The following is a 17,274-nucleotide window of genomic DNA, read 5'->3' on the forward strand; positions in this document are numbered from 1 at the left end:
ATCGCGGGGAGGCTGAGCCCTGCTCCGACCGTGACTTGGCACTGGAGCGACCCTGGGGACAGGGCTGGAGCCACCCTGGTGACAGGGCTGGAAACACCTTGGTGACAGGGCTGGAGCCACGGTGGTCACAGGGCTGGAGTGACCCTGGGGACAGCGCTGGAGTGACCCTGGGGACAGCGCTGGAGTGACCCTGGGGACAGCGCTGGAGCCTCCGTGCCCGCGGGGACACTGCCCCGACACACCTGAACACGGAGGGGACACAAAGGAGCAGCGGGAGGCTGCACTGCGGTGCGGGAGGGAAACGATGCAGGGCGAGCAGGAGCTGAGCTCAAAGTCACCGCCTTTAAAAGCTGCCAAACCCTTCGGCTTTGGGTTTCCAGGCTGCAGAGACACTCCCAGCTCGTCTCCACTCCCTGCTCGGCGGTGCAGGGTGGCCCGGGCGGGGTCGGGGTGACCCCGGGGGCAGGGGGACCCCGGTGGCTGTCCCGGGTGGAGGAGGAAGAGGAGGAGCGGGGAAGGTTTGGAAGGAGCAGATCAGGAAGGAAAACCAGACCGGGAAAGGAGCTGGGAGAGCTCGGGCTCCACGGCGGGGCCGCGTCCCACAGTCCAGGGGAAAGCTGGAGGGGAGGAAGAGCCGGGAGAGGTGACCCCCTGCCCTGCCCTGCCCTGCCCGGCCCGGCCCGGCCCGGCCCGGCCCGGCCCCGCCGGAGCCGCTCCACAGCGGCACCGAATCCCGACCCCCCGAAGGTAAAACTGCAGCGAGATTTAAACCCTGAAATGGTATTTTCGGCTCTGGCGACTGCAAGGACGCTGTGTCTCTGCCTTTCCCTTTAAAATGCTGCTCCCTCCTGCCCCGTGATTGATTCCGGGCCCTTCCTTGTGTGAAAAAAAAAAGGAGGAATAAGAATAATAATCAAACTGGGCAGCGCCAGGGTGAGGAATCCCCGGCCCAGCAGCCCCACGGAACATTGTGCAAAGCACCAAAAGTGAGAATTTTTTTCCCCCTTCTCCCTTGTTTGCCGAGATAATTTTGTTTTGTAGGATGCTCCCCACAGCTCCCTGCCATTTTACACAAAGAGCTGAGCGGGCTCTGGAGCCCGCCCCATCCCACCGCGATCCTCCTTGGCCAGAAGGGCAGAGCGTTTAACTGGGAGTAGGTAAATAATCCAATTTACATTTCTATGGCTTCGCTTATCCCAAAGGGCTTTGAGGCACAGCCCCTCCTGGAATGCAGGTGTTGGGCAGGGGGAGGAAGCATCTGGCTCGGTACGTGAGGAGCCAAGGACGTCCGGGGCAGAATCCTCCCGCGCTCCGCGGCCCTTTCTCATTTCCCGTGAATTTCGGGGGAATCTCCCCGGAAGAGCCGGCGGCGGAGCTGGGACAGGAGCGCCGGGCACGGGGCGATCCCGTGGGATTCCTCGCCACCAAAGCCGGGACCCTCCCGAGCTCTGGGCTTCGGGAAGGAGCAGATGGACGAGTTGGGTTACGGAGCACCTGGGCCGGAGCAGCGCCGTGGTTTGCACAGCTGGGCACAGCTGGCCCCACGGAGCGGATCCCCAAAACCCCCCTGATGGGTTTTTTAAATCCCCAAAATCCCGCGGGATGGGTTTTTTAAATGCCCAAAACCCCCCTGATGGGTTTTTTAAATGCCCAAAACCTCACGGGATAGGTTTTTTGGATCCCCAAAACCTCACGGGATGGGTTTTTTAAATGCCCAAAACCCCGCTGATGGGGTTTTTGGATCCCCAAAACCTCACGGGATGGGTTTTTTGGATCCCCAAAACCCCGCTGATGGGGTTTTTTTGGACCCCCAAAACGCCGCGGGCACGCCGCGATGCCCGAGCACGGCGGAGCGCTCCGAAATGCCGCTTTCCTCTCCATCCGAGCGCGGGTGATTAACAGCCGGGTGTTAATTGCCGCTGCCGCGGGAGGCGAGGGGATCGCCGGGGCGAGCCGGGGTGGAGCCGCCGCGGGAGCGTCAGCGGAGCCGGGCCCGCATCCCCCGGGATGCCGCTCGGGCGTGAATCACGCTGCCAGCCCCGGCCCCGGCAGCGCCACAGCCCCTCCTTGGCTGGGTGACCTTGGGCCAGCCATCAATCCCGGCCGGGAGACAGCGCCGGGGGCGGCCAGGCTCCGGGGCCGCGCCGAGCCAGGCCGGCAACAAAGGCAGGCACGGGGCCTTCCCCAGAGCAGCCACAGCCCCTTCCCCAGAACAGCCACAGCCCCTTCCCCAAAACAGTCACAGCCCCTTCCCCAGAACAGCCACAGCCCCTTCCCCAACAGTCACAGCCCCTTCCCCGAAACAGCCACAGCCCCTTCCCCAAAACAGCCACAGCCCCTTCCCCAATGCAGCCACAGCCCCTTCCCCAATGCAGCCACAGCCCCTTCCCCAGAACAGCCACAGCCCCTTCCCAAAACAGCCACAGCCCCTTCCCCGAAACAGCCACAGCCCCTTCCCCAAAACAGCCACAGCCCCTTCCCCAGAACAGCCACAGCCCCTTCCCCAAAACAGCCACAGCCCCTTCCCCGAAACAGCCACAGCCCCTTCCCCAAAACAGCCACAGCCCCTTCCCAAAACAGCCACAGCCCCTTCCCCGAAACAGTCACAGCCCCTTCCCCAACACAGCCACAGCCCCTTCCCCAGAACAGTCACAGCCCCTTCCCAATGCAGCCACAGCCCCTTCCCCAGAACAGTCACAGCCCCTTCCCAAAACAGTCACAGCCCCTTCCCCAGAACAGCCACAGCCCCTTCCCCAGAACAGCCACAGCCCCTTCCCAACACAGCCACAGCCCCTTCCCAGAACAGTCACAGCCCCTTCCCCAACACAGCCACAGCCCCTTCCCCAATGCACTCACAGCCCCTTCCCCAGAACAGCCACAGCCCCTTCCCTAAACAGCCACAGCCCCTTCCCCAATGCACTCACAGCCCCTTCCCAAAACAGCCACAGCCCCCTCCCCAGAACAGTCACAGCCCCTTCCCCAGAACAGTCACAGCCCCTTCCCCAATGCACTCACAGCCCCTTCCCAAATGCAGCTATGGCCCCAAATGTCGGCTCCACGACCCCAAAATCAAACCCTAACCCTAATCCTAACCAAAATGTCAGTTCCATGACCCCAAAACAAACCTTAACCCAAACGCCACGACCCCAAAACAAATCCTAACCCAAACAAACCCTAACCCAAACAAGCCCTAACCCAAATGTCAAGTCCAGGACCCCAAAACAAGCCCTAGCCCAAACAAGCCCTAACTCAAACTCCAGGACCCCAAAACCAACCCTAGCCCAAACTCCAGGACCCCAAAAGCAGCCCTAGCCCAAACCAGCCCTAGCCCAAACTCCAGGACCCCAAAAGCAGCCCTAGCCCAAACCAGCCCTAGCCCAAACTCCAGGACCCCAAAAGCAGCCCTGAGCAGCCAGGCTCCAGGGAGCCGCCTGTGCCCGGCCGGGCTGGAAGCGCCGCCTGACTCAGCCTTGACCTTGGGACTCACCACAATCACTCGGAGGATGCCCCGGCCCCATTCAGCTTTTTAAGGCCCTGGAATGGTGATTTCCTTCAATTCAGCGCAATATTGGGAATGTGCCCACCCATTCACGGAGTGGAGCCTCTGCTGATGGCTTTATCGCCTGGAAAAGGGGTTTTTGTGTGGATTTATCTCCTGGGGAAGCTGCAGCAGCAGCAGCAGCTGCCTGGGAAGGGCAGCAGGTCACACACAAAGAGAACTCGAGGCACTCCGAGGTTTGGGGATTGTCCCCTGTAAGGGTGGCATGGAGGGAAAAGCTGCAGGGACACAGGGATCCAGAGGTGCCTGGGGTTAAAAACAACCCAAAACCGGGGAGAGGGAATTACTGAGGGGTGGGAGAGGCACAAAACGGGGGCAAACAGATCTGGGGAGATCTGGGAAGGAGCTGCAGGAATCCCGGGGTCTGGCCGTGCCCCCAGGGCAGCCGTGGGTGTTTCACCCCTGAGGGGTCCCAGGCCAGGCTGGGGCAGTGCAATCCTGTCCCTGCACCCCTCCCTGTCCATGGAGCTCCCAGACCTCCCCAGAGCTCCCCTTCCCACCCTGCAGGTCCCCTCATCTTCCCCATCCCCAGAACCAAAGCACCAGAAATCCTCCATCCGTGCCACCCTCGATCCCTGCATGAAAACTCATTTTTGTGCTTCAATTCCTGCATAAAAACTCATTTTTTGCGCCTTGCCCTGGAGATTTTGGCCGACCTGCAGCTCCCTTCCCTCCTTCCCTGCCCCTGCTTCCCACATCCAGCCGCATTCCCGGCTCCTGCCTGCGCCGAGCCGTCAGCACTGCGGTAATTAAAGCTTTTAAAAAAGGAGAGCAGCAGCAGCAGCAGAAAAAAATCGGCGTTTGCCTCTTTTTGCCTCTCGGAAGAGCCACCTGTTTTATCGGAACGGGGATTTATGGGCACATTAACGTGGAGCTGCTGCTCCCACCCTGATGAGGTTCTCAGTGACCCTCTTCTCCCCGGAGATTTATGGTTTCTCCCAGCACACTCCCATCCTGACTCCATCCTGCAGCTCCCAGATCCCTCTTTCTTCCCCCAAAATCGTCTGCGGTCGGTTTTCCAAGGGTGCTGGTTTTCCCAGCCAGGGGTCAGGGTTTGTGCCTTTCTCCCGTTTTCCCAGCAGGGCTCACACGGGGAGGTTTGAGCCCAGACGGGCTCAGGCTCGGGGAGCAAACACCGACACGATCCCGACACAATTCCCAGCAAAAGCCGGAGCCTCCCGGCTGCACTTGGCTCCCAAATCACGTCCTGAGAGCCCCAAAGCCTCCCACCTGCAGCCCCTGAGCAGACACAGCCCCGAGAACCTTCCAGCAGCTCCCCCCACGTCCACGGCGAGGTGCTGGCGCAGTGATGTGGAAACACAAAGCCAAGGTCACCAAAACCCATCCTTGAGGAGCCTGAGCCGCTCCTCCTGCCCAGCTGCAGGCAGTAAAAGCTCGCGGGGAGCAGAAGGCGTTGGAATTCTGCTCCGGAGCTCTGCAGAGGCCGGGGCTCTGCGGCAGCGCCAGCCCGGCGCTGGCACGGGGGTTCAGCAGCAAACCAGGGCTGGCAATCGCCTGCCCGGCCCCGGAGGCACCAGCTGGGGCTGAGCCCTGCTCCAGAGCGGGCAGGGAGCAGGGCAGGAGGGAACTGCAGGGCTGCTGCGGGGCAGGGAGAGCTCACGGCCGAGCCCTGGGCATTGCAGGGCACCGGGAAGGGCTGGTTCCTGAATTCCTGGCACTGCAGGGCACCGGGAAGGGCTCAGAGCTGAGCCCTGGGCACTGCAGGGCACCGGGAAGGGCTGGTTCCTGAATTCCTGGCACTGCAGGGCACCGGGAAGGGCTCAGAGCTGAGCCCTGGGCACTGCAGGGCACCGGGAAGGGCTGGTTCCTGAATTCCTGGCACTGCAGGGCACCGGGAAGGGCTGGTTCCTGAATTCCTGGCACTGCAGGGCACCAGGAAAACCTCATTCCCGAATTCCTGGCACTGCAGGGCACCAGGAAAACCTCATTCCCGAATTCCCGGCACCGCGGGGCACCGGGAAAGGCTCATTCCCGAATTCCCAGCACTGCGGGGCACCGGGAAGGGCTCAGAGCTGAGCCCTGGGCACTGCAGGGCACCGGGAAGGGCTCATTCCCGAATTCCCAGCACTGCGGGGCACCGGGAAGGGCTCATTCCCGAATTCCCGGCACCGCGGGGCACCGGGAAAGGCTCATTCCCGAATTCCCGGCACCGCGGGGCACCGGGATCGCCTCGGGTGACCCCGCAGGTGCCGGAGCCCCACAACAAAAGGGAAGGGGAGGGAAGAGCCCGCACGAACCACCGCAGCCGCGCTGCCCTCCATCCGCTCCTGCCGGCGGGGCTTTATTCCAGACACCACTCTGCCGCCTGGTCTGCAGGCAGGGCGATGCTCTGAGCCCCCGGCCATGGTCCCGGTGACCACCAAGCCTCCCCAGACACCACAAACATCCCCAGACAAACACCCCAAACCCTCCCCGGGGCGCCCCCGGCTCGCAGCTCCTTGTGCGCTGCCGCAAAGCCCCCCCAGCCCGGCCCAGCCCCCCTCGCACAAATCTTTATTGTCTGCATCTCTATTCCCTGCGGGGATTTTAGGACTTTAATGTTTTTACTGTTTTAATCCGGCATATAAAAATTAAAAAAAAAAAACCACTTGAGCGCGGCAGCTGGGCCGAGCGCAGGAGCCGCGGTGCTTAAGCAGGTGCTCGAGAGGCGCTGGGGCTCCGAGGTTTGGGGAGGACCGAGGGGCGGGAGGAGCCCGGGCCGCGCTCGGCCTCTCCCGGCCCGACTTTCGCTGTCGCGCCGCGCACCGCGAGCGCGCTCCGGCCGAAACCGCCCGCAGCCCGGGCAGCGCCGGCCCGGCACCCGCGGGCAGGCTGCAGCCTGGCCCGGGCTCTGGTCCTTAGGAAAAACCCCAAATGTGGGTTTTTTACCTCTGCTGAGCCCCTCCATCCCCAGCCCTTTGTGCAGGAGGACGCGGAGCCAGCCCGGAGCGCGCAGCCCGCCCCTGCCGGCACTGCCGGCCCCCGGCAGTGGGGACCCGACCCCTTATGGACCCCAAACCTTCTTTATGGACCTGACCCCTTATGGACCCCAAACCTTCTTTATGGACCCGAGCCCCCTTATGGACCTGAACCCCCTTTACCGACCCCGAACCCCCTTATGGACCCGAACCCCCTTACGGACCCCAAACCTTCTTTATGGACCCCAAACCCCTTTTATGGACCCGAACCCCCTTTATGGACCCCAAACCCCCTTTATGGACCCGAACCCCCTTATGGACCCGACCCCCTTTATGGACCTGAACCCCATTATGGATCCGAACCCCCTTTACCGACCCCAAACCCCCTTTATGGACCCTAAACCCCCTTTACCAACCCCAAACCCCCTTTATGGACCCCGAACCCCCTTTATTGACCCTAAACCCGACCCCAAGAAAGGCTCTCACACACAGCAGCGAGAAACTGAGGGCGAAAACGTCAGCAAAAAAAACCCCTGAAAGTACAAAACACCCTACTGAAAATCGCACATATTTCTCTAGAAATACAGGAATTCAAGGGGTTTTTCACGCTGCTGCCGGCAGCTCTGGAGCCCTGGAGCTCAGGACACGCTGTGTCCTGTTTGCCCGTGCTCCAGTGTCCCCAGTATCCCGGTGTTCCCGGTATTCCCGGTGTTCCCGGTGTTCCCAGCGCTCCGCTGCCACAGCCGCATGGATCCCGCGGCTGCCGCAGAGGGGCGGAGCGGCCTCCGCAGCCAACAAAGCATCCTTGGGAGAAAAAGGGCGGATTTGGGGCTGGGAGCGAGCGGGGGAGCGGCTCGGGAGGCAAACCCCGCTGGCTTGGGTGTTGAAATAAAAGCAGGGCACAGGGAACGCTGCCAGTCCTCCCCAGCCCCCGGAGCCCCGGCACCGGCGGGGAAGGGACCGACCCCGGCACGCTCCCCCTCCTCCTCCTCCTGCCTGCGGTTTTTAAATCGTGGAGTGACAGCTTGGCTGGGTTTTAGACAACAAGTTTACAGAAAATCCTGCGAACTCAGGCACCTTTTTGAGGGCTGGATAAATCCTTTTCCCTCGCAGCCCCGTCCCCGCTGCGGTGCTGATGCTGGGATATCCACGCTGCTGATAACGAGGTCTTTGTCAGAGCTGCTGCTCCGAGGAATAAGTGATTTGTTCTCACAGTAAAATAAAAAGGATTTACAGTTGTCTCAGAGCAGCAGGCAGGGAGCGAGCGAGGCTTCAAAACCAAACAGCCTTGACTTTAAAATGCTGGGTTTAACACCGGGAAATATTGCACTTGCCAAGAAAACACCCAGAGCTCGGGGAGGGAGGAAAACTCAGACCCGGAGGCTTTGGCAGCTTTGGCTGCACTTTGAGACCCCTCCCTCCCCGGCCAAGCAGCCCCCACAGCCACAGCCCCATTTCTGTGGGATTTAGGGACAAACGACACGCAGGATTTGCAGTTCCCGAGAGAAACCCAGGCCAGGCCCAGCTCTGAGCCGGGCTCAGGCTCCAGCTTTGGTTCAGAGCCGCTTTCTGCTGCCCCTGAGCCCACGAGCACAGAAACACCCGAGCCTGGCTCAGCCCAAACCTGGCTCAGCCCGAGCCTGGCTCAGCCCAAGCCTGGCTCAGCCCAAACCTGGCTCAGCCTAAACTGGGCTCAGCCTGAGCCTGCCCGAGCCTGGCTCAGCCCAAACCTGGCTCAGCCCAAACCTGGCTCAGCCCGAGCCTGCCCGAGCCTGGCTCAGCCCAAACCTGGCTCAGCCCAAACCTGGCTCAGCCCGAGCCTGGCTCAGCCCCTGGCAGCACAATTTGCATTTCTGGGACACAGCAGAGCTCCAGGTGAGGACCTGGCTCAGCTCCCTCTGCCTAAAGCAGCAGCTCCGTGGGTGTGAAAGGCTCCAAATCCAAGCGACAAGGAGCCACCCCTGTGAGGGCACGGCCCAGCTCCTGTAGGGGATTTCGGCAGCCCTGAAGAGAGGAACCCTCCCTGATGGTGTTCCCAAAAGAGGAACCCTCCCTGATGGTGTTCCCAAAAGAGAGGAACCCTCCCTGATCCTGCTCCCAAGAGAGAGGAACCCTCATTCCCTGCTGCTGCTGCTGCTGCGAGTGGAGGCAGCGCCGGGGCTCAGCACAAAAACACAAACCCAAATAAATCAGAAATTCAACTCATGAGAAACCTGAGGAGCTCCAAACCTGCTCGAGGGGCATGAGGACGAGTAGTAAACCCTGAGTAAAGCCCTGAGGAACGCCCATGAATCCAGGGGCTGGGATGCTCTGCGGAGTGCACCCCGGACCTGTGCCACCCCAGACCTGTGACACCCTGAACCCACTGCCACCCCAGACCTGTGCCACCCTGAACCCAGAGCCACCCTGAACCCAGTGCCACCCGGGGCCAGTGCCACCCTGAACCCAGAGCCACCCCGGACCTGTGACACCCTGAACCCAGAGCCACCCTGAACCCAGTGCCACCCGGGGCCAGTGCCACCCGGGGCCAGTGCCACCCCAGACCTGTGCCACCCTGGACCCAGTGCCACCCGGGGCCAGTGCCACCCTGAACCCACTGCCACCCTGGGCCAGTGCCACCCTGGGGCCAGTGCCACCCGGGGCCAGTGCCACCCTGAACCCACTGCCACCCGGGGCCAGTGCCAGCCTGGACCTGTGCCACCCTGGACCCAGTGCCACCCGGGGCCAGTGCCACGCTGCCGTGGCTGGAGGCAGCACGGGGCCAGGATGAGCCGTGCACCCCTCGGGAAGGGAGCAGGAGAAGCCTGAGCAGGGCTCTGCAGCAGAGATCCTTCCCTGCAAGGACACTGCGGCACCGAGCTTCCAGCCTCAGCCCGGCTCACTCCCGGCTCCTTCCCAGCTCATTCCCAGCTCCCCCAGCCTCAGCCCGGCTCACTCCCGGCTCCTTCCCGGCTCATTCCCAGCTCCTCCAGCCTCAGCCCGGCTCACTCCCGGCTCCTTCCCAGCTCATTCCCAGCTCCTCCAGCCTCAGCCCGGCTCACTCCCGGCTCCTTCCCGGCTCAGCCCGGCGTCCCCCGGAGGCCGGCAGGGCTGGGGCAGCGCTGGGAACACCCGAGGGACCAGCCCGGGGCTCGGAGCCGCTCGCTCTCCCCGGGGCACGATCCGGGGCCGGTGCCCCGCAGAGCCTCGGGAAACCCAGGCTGGCCTCGGCTCCCGGCTGGAATTCGGGACACTGCCCGGCCCCAGGGTCCATTCCAGAATTCAGGACCCTGCTCGGCCCCACTGCCCAGCCCTGCTGCCCAGCCAGCATTCAGGACACTGTCCAGCCCCAGTGTCCAGCCCCAGTGTCCACCCAGCATTCAGGACACTGCCCATTGAACATTCAGGACCCTGCCCAGCCCCAGTGTCCACCCAGCACTCAGGACCTGCCCATTGAACATTCAGGACCCTGCCCAGCCCCAGTGTCCAGCCCCAGTGTCCACCCAGCATTCAGGACACTGCCCATTGAACATTCAGGACCCTGCTCGGCCCCAGTGTCCATCCAGAATTCAGGACCTGCCCATTGAACATTCAGGACCCTGCCCAGCCCCAGTGTCCAGCCCCAGTGTCCAGCCAGCACTCAGGACCCTGCTGGCCCCAGCCCCGTGTGACAGACGAGGCCGTGGCCCGCGCGCGCTCCCGCCACAGAACCCTTCCAAGAACTGCCAAGGAATCCCGGCCAGAGGAATGATAAAGATTTGAACTTACAGGAAATGCTGCTATTAAATAATATTTAAGTCTTAATTATATTTTAAACCGGCCATTTTAGAAAAAAAGAAGTTCTATTACGGTGCTTTTGTAGTTAAAGGTCTGTCAACATTTCCATTTTAAACCTTCATTTCTAGGGGGTTTATAATTTGGCCATAAAAATTCATTCTAGGCTGGAACTTGGCAAACAGGGGCTCAGCCTAGGAGCAATATTTTTTATTATCCAATTTGGTTTAAATTGGTTTGGCCGTTTTTAAGTTATAGGAGTGTAAAAAATAAACGTTTACTGGTTTCAGATGCCTTCTCAAGCTTATTATTATTCAAAATTAGCCTTCCCCCTCCCCACCTCCAAAAATACCTTTGGCGGGAGGTGGGGGAGATGGCTGGGCTCTGCTGACAGCCCAGGAGTTACGGCCCAAATTAATCCAATTCCCTCCTTCTGCTGCCAAGAGCCCTGGAGCTCCTGAGCCAGCCCGCTGCCCCCGCAGCCCTCCCACCAATGCAGTTCTTGCAGCTCCCACCCTGCAGCTCCCACCCTGCAGCTCCCACCCTGCAGCTCCCACCCTGCAGCTCCCACCCTGCAGCTCCCAGCCCTGCAGTTCCTGCAGCTCCCAGCCCTGCAGGGCCTGCAGCTGCCACCACAGGAGCTGCTCCCTGGATCAGGCTGGCACTGGGGGAACTGGTCCCTTGCTGGATGAAACTGGACAGGAGCAGGCACAGCTCAGGGCCACAGCTGGGAACTCAAACTGGGAACCCACACTGGGAACCCAAACTGGGAACCCAAAATGGGAACCCCAAACTGGGAACCCAAACTGGGAACCCAAAATGGGAACCCCACACTGGAAATCCCAAACTGGAAGTCCCAAACTGGAAACCCCAAACACCAAACTGGAAACCCCAAACTGCGAATCCCAAACTGGAAATCCCAAACTGGACACCCCACACTGGACACCCTGAAATGGGAACCCCACACTGGACACCCCGCACTGGACACCCACACTGGACACCCCACACTGGACACCCCACACCGGACACCCACACTGGACACCCGCACTGGACACCCCACACTGGACACTCTGAAATGGACACCCCGAAATGGACACCCCACACTGGACACCCCGCACTGGACACCCCACACCGGACACCCCACACTGGACACCCCACACTGGACACCCCGAAATGGACACCCCACACTGGACACCCCACACCGGACACCCACACTGGACACCCCACACTGGACACCCCACACCGGACACCCCACACTGGACACCCCACACCGGACACCCCACACTGGACACCCCACACTGGACACCCCACACTGGACGCCCCACACTGGACACCCACACTGGACGCCCCGCACTGGACACCCCGCACTGGACACCCCGCACTGGACACCCACACTGGACACCCCACACTGGACACCCCACACTGGACGCCCCACACTGGACACCCACACTGGACGCCCCGCAGCAGCCACGGGCACGGGGCACGGTGCCACCCCCAGCCGTGCCAGGCCAGCCCCCGTGCCTGGCGAGGGCAAAGGCCGTTGTCCCCCTCCCCACCAAGGCAGGACCCCTCAGGCCGGGCTGGGCAGGCCCCAACCCCGGCTGGGCCGTGCAGGAGCAGCCTGGCCTCGGCCATTACCGGGCAATAGAGATTTAAGGGATAATGGCCATGGCAGCGGAGTGTACACAGCAATAAACTGCTTTTGAGCTTGGTTAAATGCCAAGTGATGCTGAGGCTCGACGCCATAAACATTATTTCTATTATATGACAAGATAAGAGGATACAATAAACCAGCAAGAAGAGAGAGGGGAAAAAAAAAAAAAAATCATTTTCTGGCCTCATGAAAAGTTCTGGGCTCGGCGTTTCCTGGAGGCTGCACAAAGCAGCACCCCCGAGCAAGGGTTTAGGGGGAATAAATTGGTAAATTAAGGGGGGGTTTATAAAGCAAACGATTGTCTGAGGAAATGGCCTGGATAACTGGAGCTCTGGAATTAGGGCTGGAGGGATGATTTGTGTGCCCTGTAAGGGGAAATGCTGCGGAGGGCAGGGCTGGGGAAGCCGTGCTCCCTGCTCAGGATATTCGGGATATTCAGTATGTTCAGGATATTCAATACATTCAATGCATTCAATATATTCAATATGTGCAGGATATTCAATGCATTCAATGCATTCAATACATTCAATGCATTCAATATGTTCAGTATATTCAGTATATTCAGTACATTCTGCCCTGGGCAGGAGTGGCCAAACAGGTTCATTAACGGGAAGATTCCTCCTGAGGGTGCTCAGGAGAGCCTGGAGCACCCCAGGGTGGCACCTGTGGGGTCCCTGAGGGGCTTTGGGGCCCTTTTCTGAGGGGGGCGATGGAGCCAGATGTGGGGGAACCTCCCGAGGCAGCAGCTGAACCCCCCAGCCCCAGAGCTGTGCTCTGGGTGCCTTAATGAGCCAGATGAAGGTTTAATTTCCTAATTAATGAGGTGGAGCTGTCCCACTGCACAGAGCTTGGGAACAGCTCCCAGTTCCAACAGCAGTGCCCAATTCCCCCCAAACCTGAAGGTCTAATTCCCCAATCCCCCCCAAACATGAAGACTTAATTCTCAAATCCCCCAAACCTGAAGGTCTAATTCCCCAATCCCCACAAACCTGAAGACTTAATTCCCAAATTCCCACAAACCTGAGGGTTTCATTCCCCAATTCCCCCAAACCTGAAGGTTTAATTCCCAAATCCCCCCGAACCTGAAGGTTTAATTCCCTAATTAATGAGGAGCTGGTGGAACACCCCCAGTCCCAGCTCTCAGCCCCCGGAGTGGCTGGAATTGAGAGGTTTGGGGGTGTTCAGCAGCACCCAGCACCCAGAATGGAGAGGTTTGGGGTGATCAGCAGCACCCAGAATTGAGAAGTTTAGGGTGATCAGCAGCACCCAGCACCAGAATTCAGATCTCTGGGGTGGTCAGCAGCACCCAGAATTCAGAGCTCTGGGGTGATCAGCAGCACCCAGCACCAGAATTCAGAGCTCTGGGGTGATCAGCAGCACCCAGCACCAGGATTTGAGAGCTCTGGGGTGGTCAGCACCCAGCTCGATGTCACCAGCTCCCCCGTGCCACGCTGGGGGCAGGGGCTGCTGCAGCTCCCCGGCCCTCCCGGGCAGGGAGAGGGACAGAGGGACAGAGGGACAGGGGGACAGAGGGACAGGGGGACGGGGAAGCTCCAGCTGTCCCGGGGAGGCGCAGACACCCGAGCTGGGCAGATCTGATCTGCGGCACGCCGCGGGGCAGCTGGGCTCCCAGAGTCCCAAAATAAGCCCTGCAGCCCTGGCAACCCCAAACATGTTTACAGCCCTGCACCCCCTGCCCTCCTCGCTGCCCCTGCAGCTCTTCCTGCCTGGAAACAGGAAAGGGGGGAAAGGGGGGAAAGGGGGGAAAAGGAGGGGGAAAGGAGGGGAACAAGGCAGGGAAAAAGGAGGGAAAATGAGGGGAAAGGAGGGGAAAGGGGGGAAAGGGGGAAAAAGGAGGGGAAAAAGGAGGGAAAAGGGAGGGGAGAAGGAAAAAAGGGAGGGGAAAAAGCAGGGAAAAAGGAGGGGGAAAAGGAGGGGGAAAAGGAGGGGGAAAAGGAGGGGAAAGGAGGGGAAAGGAGGGGAAAGGAGGGGAAAGGAGGAAAAAAGTAGGAAAAAAGGAGGGGGAAAAGGGAGGGAAAAGGGAAGAACAAAGGAGGGAAAAAAGGAGGGGAAAATGGAAGAAAAAAGGAGGAAAAAGTAGGAGAAAAGGGGTTTAGGGCATAAACCAGAGGGAAGGAAGCAGCTGCTGGGGCAAATCGTAAAGTCATCCCAGGACATTCCCCCATCCCTGCCCTGGATCCCCATCCCATCCATCCCATCCCAGCCCTGGATCCCCATCCCAGCCCTGGATCCCCATCCCTGCCCTGGATCCCCATCCCAGCCCGGATCCCCATCCCAGCCTGGATCCCCATCCCAGCCTGGATCCCCATCCCAGCCTGGATCCCCATCCCAGCCTGGATCCCCATCCCAGCCTGGATCCTACAGCAGCCCTGGATCCCCATCCCAGCCTGGATTCCATCCCAGCCTGGATCCCATCCCAGCCTGGATCCCCATCCCAGCCCGGATCCCCATCCCAGCCCGGATCCCCATCCCAGCCCGGATCCCCATCCCAGCCCTGGATCCCACAGCAGCCCGGATCCCCATCCCAGCCTGGATCCCATCCCAGCCTGGATCCCATCCCAGCCTGGATCCCATCCCAGCCTGGATCCCATCCCAGCCTGGATCCCATCCCAGCCTGGATCCCCATCCCAGCCCTGATCCCCATCCCAGCCTGGATCCCATCCCAGCCTGGATCCCCATCCCAGCCTGGATCCCATCCCAGCCTGGATCCCCATCCCAGCCTGGATCCCATCCCAGCCTGGATCCCCATCCCAGCCTGGATCCCATCCCAGCCTGGATCCCCATCCCAGCCTGGATTCCATCCCAGCCTGGATCCCCATCCCAGCCTGGATCCCATCCCAGCCCGGATCCCCATCCCAGCCTGGATCCCCATCCCAGCCTGGATCCCCATCCCAGCCTGGATCCCCATCCCAGCCCTGCCCTGCTCTGAAGGTCGTTCTGGGAAAAGCAGGCTGAGGTCAGGCTGGATCCCCATGAATCACCCCGCTCGGAATTACCAGGATTCCAGCATTTCCATATTAACATGAGGAATTGTCGGAATTACCCATAAGCAGCAGGCTGGAACAGCCAGAGGAGGAAGCAGCCACCTTTATATGTCATTTGTGGGAGATTGTGGGAGATTAAATTTAAATACATTGTTGTTTGCCTTAATTGCTTGTTTGAAGCCGATTTTAGGGCTGTGTGATTGAAGGGCTCACACCATTAAGTGCTCAAACACAGCTAATACATTTTATAAATGGCCTGCACAATTTCACAGGCAAAGAAGTTTCAGATAAAAAGCAGCCTCCCAAAAAAAAAAAGGAAAAAAAAAAGGGAAAAAAAAAAGGAAAAAAAAAAGAAAAGGCAAAAGGAGGAAGTTCACCTGCAAGGGGTGAGGGAAGGATCTGGGTGAGGCTCGTGCCACAATGACCAGAAAGCTGGGAAACCCTAAATATGTGTTTTTAAATCAGCAGGAGTTCCATGATGCCCCAGTGCCCAGCAGATCCCACTAAACCAGCAGGAATTCCACGATCCCCAGTGTTCAGATCTCACTAAACCAGCAGGAATTCCACGATCCCCAGTGCCCAGCAGATCCCACTAAACCAGCAGGAATTCCACAGTCCCCAGTGCCCAGCAGATCCCACTAAACCAGCAGGAATTCCACGATCCCCAGTGCCCAGCAGATCCCACTAAACCAGCAGGAATTCCACGATCACCCAGATCCCACTAAACCAGCAGGAATTCCACGATCCCCCAGTTCCCACTAAACCAGCAGGAATTCCATGATCCCCAGTGCCCAGCAGATCCCACTACATCAGCCCCAGCAGCAATTCCAGCACACCCCAGTTCCTCCCAGTACCAAGGGCAGGGAGCCCCCGAGCTCAGCTTTGGGACAGCACCATTTTCCCTGGAAAGGGCAGGAAAAGGGGATGGGAAGGTCCTGGGAAGAACGAGCCTCCCCCACCTCTCCTATCCCAGCAGCAGCTCAGGGAGGAGGAATTCCCGCAGGGCACGGGAAGAAGCCCATCCCAAAATAGCATTTTGGGGACCATCTCCCGTCACCTGTCACATTCCCAGCTGCTCCAGAGGAGGAACTCGGAGCCTCCTTGGGTTTATCCGGACCGGGGGCACGGCCCAGGGGAGGCCATGGCACGGGAACCAGCCCCAGTCCCGTTAGAGCAAAATCCCATTAAACCCCAAAGCCAGAGCAGCCAAAACCCCATCAGACCCTGACCCCAAAGCAGTCAAAACCCCAAAGTCCAAGCAGTCAAAATCCCATTAAACCCCAAAGCCAAAGCAGCCAAAATCCCGTTAAACCAAACCCTGACCCTGAAGCCAGAGCAGCCAAACCCCAAAGCCAGAGCAGCCAAAATCCCATCAGACCCTGACCCCAAAGCCAGAGCAGCCAAAATCCCACCAGACCCTGACCCCAAAGCCAGAGCAGCCGAAGCCCACCCAGCCCAGCAGGCAGTACCTGTCCGCAGCCCGGGGCGCCGCACACGAAGGGCCTGTCGTCACCCATCCTGCAGCAGCCTGGCGAGAGAGCAGGGAGAGAAATCCTTAAACAGCCCCAAAAATCCCCCCAAGCACCCGCGCGAGCCGCCCCTCCGCCGGGATGGAATTATCCCGGCCCGGGTTTGGGATTTGGGAGGCACTGGGTGGGTTCTTCCAGCTGGAAGGGAACCTGGAAAGGTGTGGGAGCTTCCCTGGGCTCCAGCATCACCCAGAGGTGTCCTGCAGCTCTGTCACCTCCTGAGGTGGGGACAGGGCACAGCCCCCCCAGCACGGCCCCTCTGGGTGTTTATGGGGTCAGGGAACATCCCGGGACCCCCGGGGACCCTCAGAGCCAGCCCTGGAATCCCCCCACACACAAACAAATCAGCAGGGACAGTGGCAATCCACAGAAAACAGAGTGCGAGCGAGCAGCCATCAAATAAATCCACGGCCTCTCTCTGCACCGGTTATATTTTCAATGGGAGAGAACTAAAATTTGTCATTTAATTAATTAAGGGATTATAGGAGTGGTGCTCCGTTTTACAAGGCAATAATCGGGCTCCCCAGTGGGTAAACTACAAGGCTGATGGCAGGGGCAGTTTATCACGGATTACAGCCAAGGATAACAAAACACTCACTCCTATTATGCTACAAGTGAAGCTGTTCTCATTAATAAAAAATAAGAGTAAATAAAGTAAAACCCTCCCCCCAGTCTCAAACTCGCGAAACAGCGGTTCCCTCCTCCACGCACTGATGTTTTTCCAGCAGGATTTCACCAAGCTGGGATAAAGCAAACGCTGGCTCCTCGGGGGGCTGCTCCGGGGGGCTCCCAGACCCCCTGGGCTGGGCTGGAATGCCACGAGGGTGGGCTGGGGGAGCAGGGGGTGCACTCGCAG

The 17,274-nt window shown here is 59.8% G+C and overlaps 1 protein-coding gene across 2 annotated transcripts in view; it reads right to left on the reverse strand.

The window, feature by feature from the left end:
• LOC135287923 (cyclic AMP-dependent transcription factor ATF-7) overlaps positions 1 to 17,274 on the reverse strand; it is a 47,488-nt gene that overhangs the window by 18,981 nt on the left and 11,233 nt on the right. For both annotated transcript variants that reach the window (XM_064401164.1, XM_064401165.1), the window contains exon 2: positions 16,359 to 16,417. In XM_064401164.1, coding sequence (XP_064257234.1) covers positions 16,359 to 16,406 — 48 coding nt within the window. In that variant the 5' untranslated portion in view covers positions 16,407 to 16,417. The remainder of the gene's footprint in view (positions 1 to 16,358; positions 16,418 to 17,274) is intronic.

Source organism: Passer domesticus, chromosome 31 (assembly GCF_036417665.1).
Source record: "Passer domesticus isolate bPasDom1 chromosome 31, bPasDom1.hap1, whole genome shotgun sequence".
NCBI lineage: Eukaryota > Metazoa > Chordata > Aves > Passeriformes > Passeridae > Passer > Passer domesticus.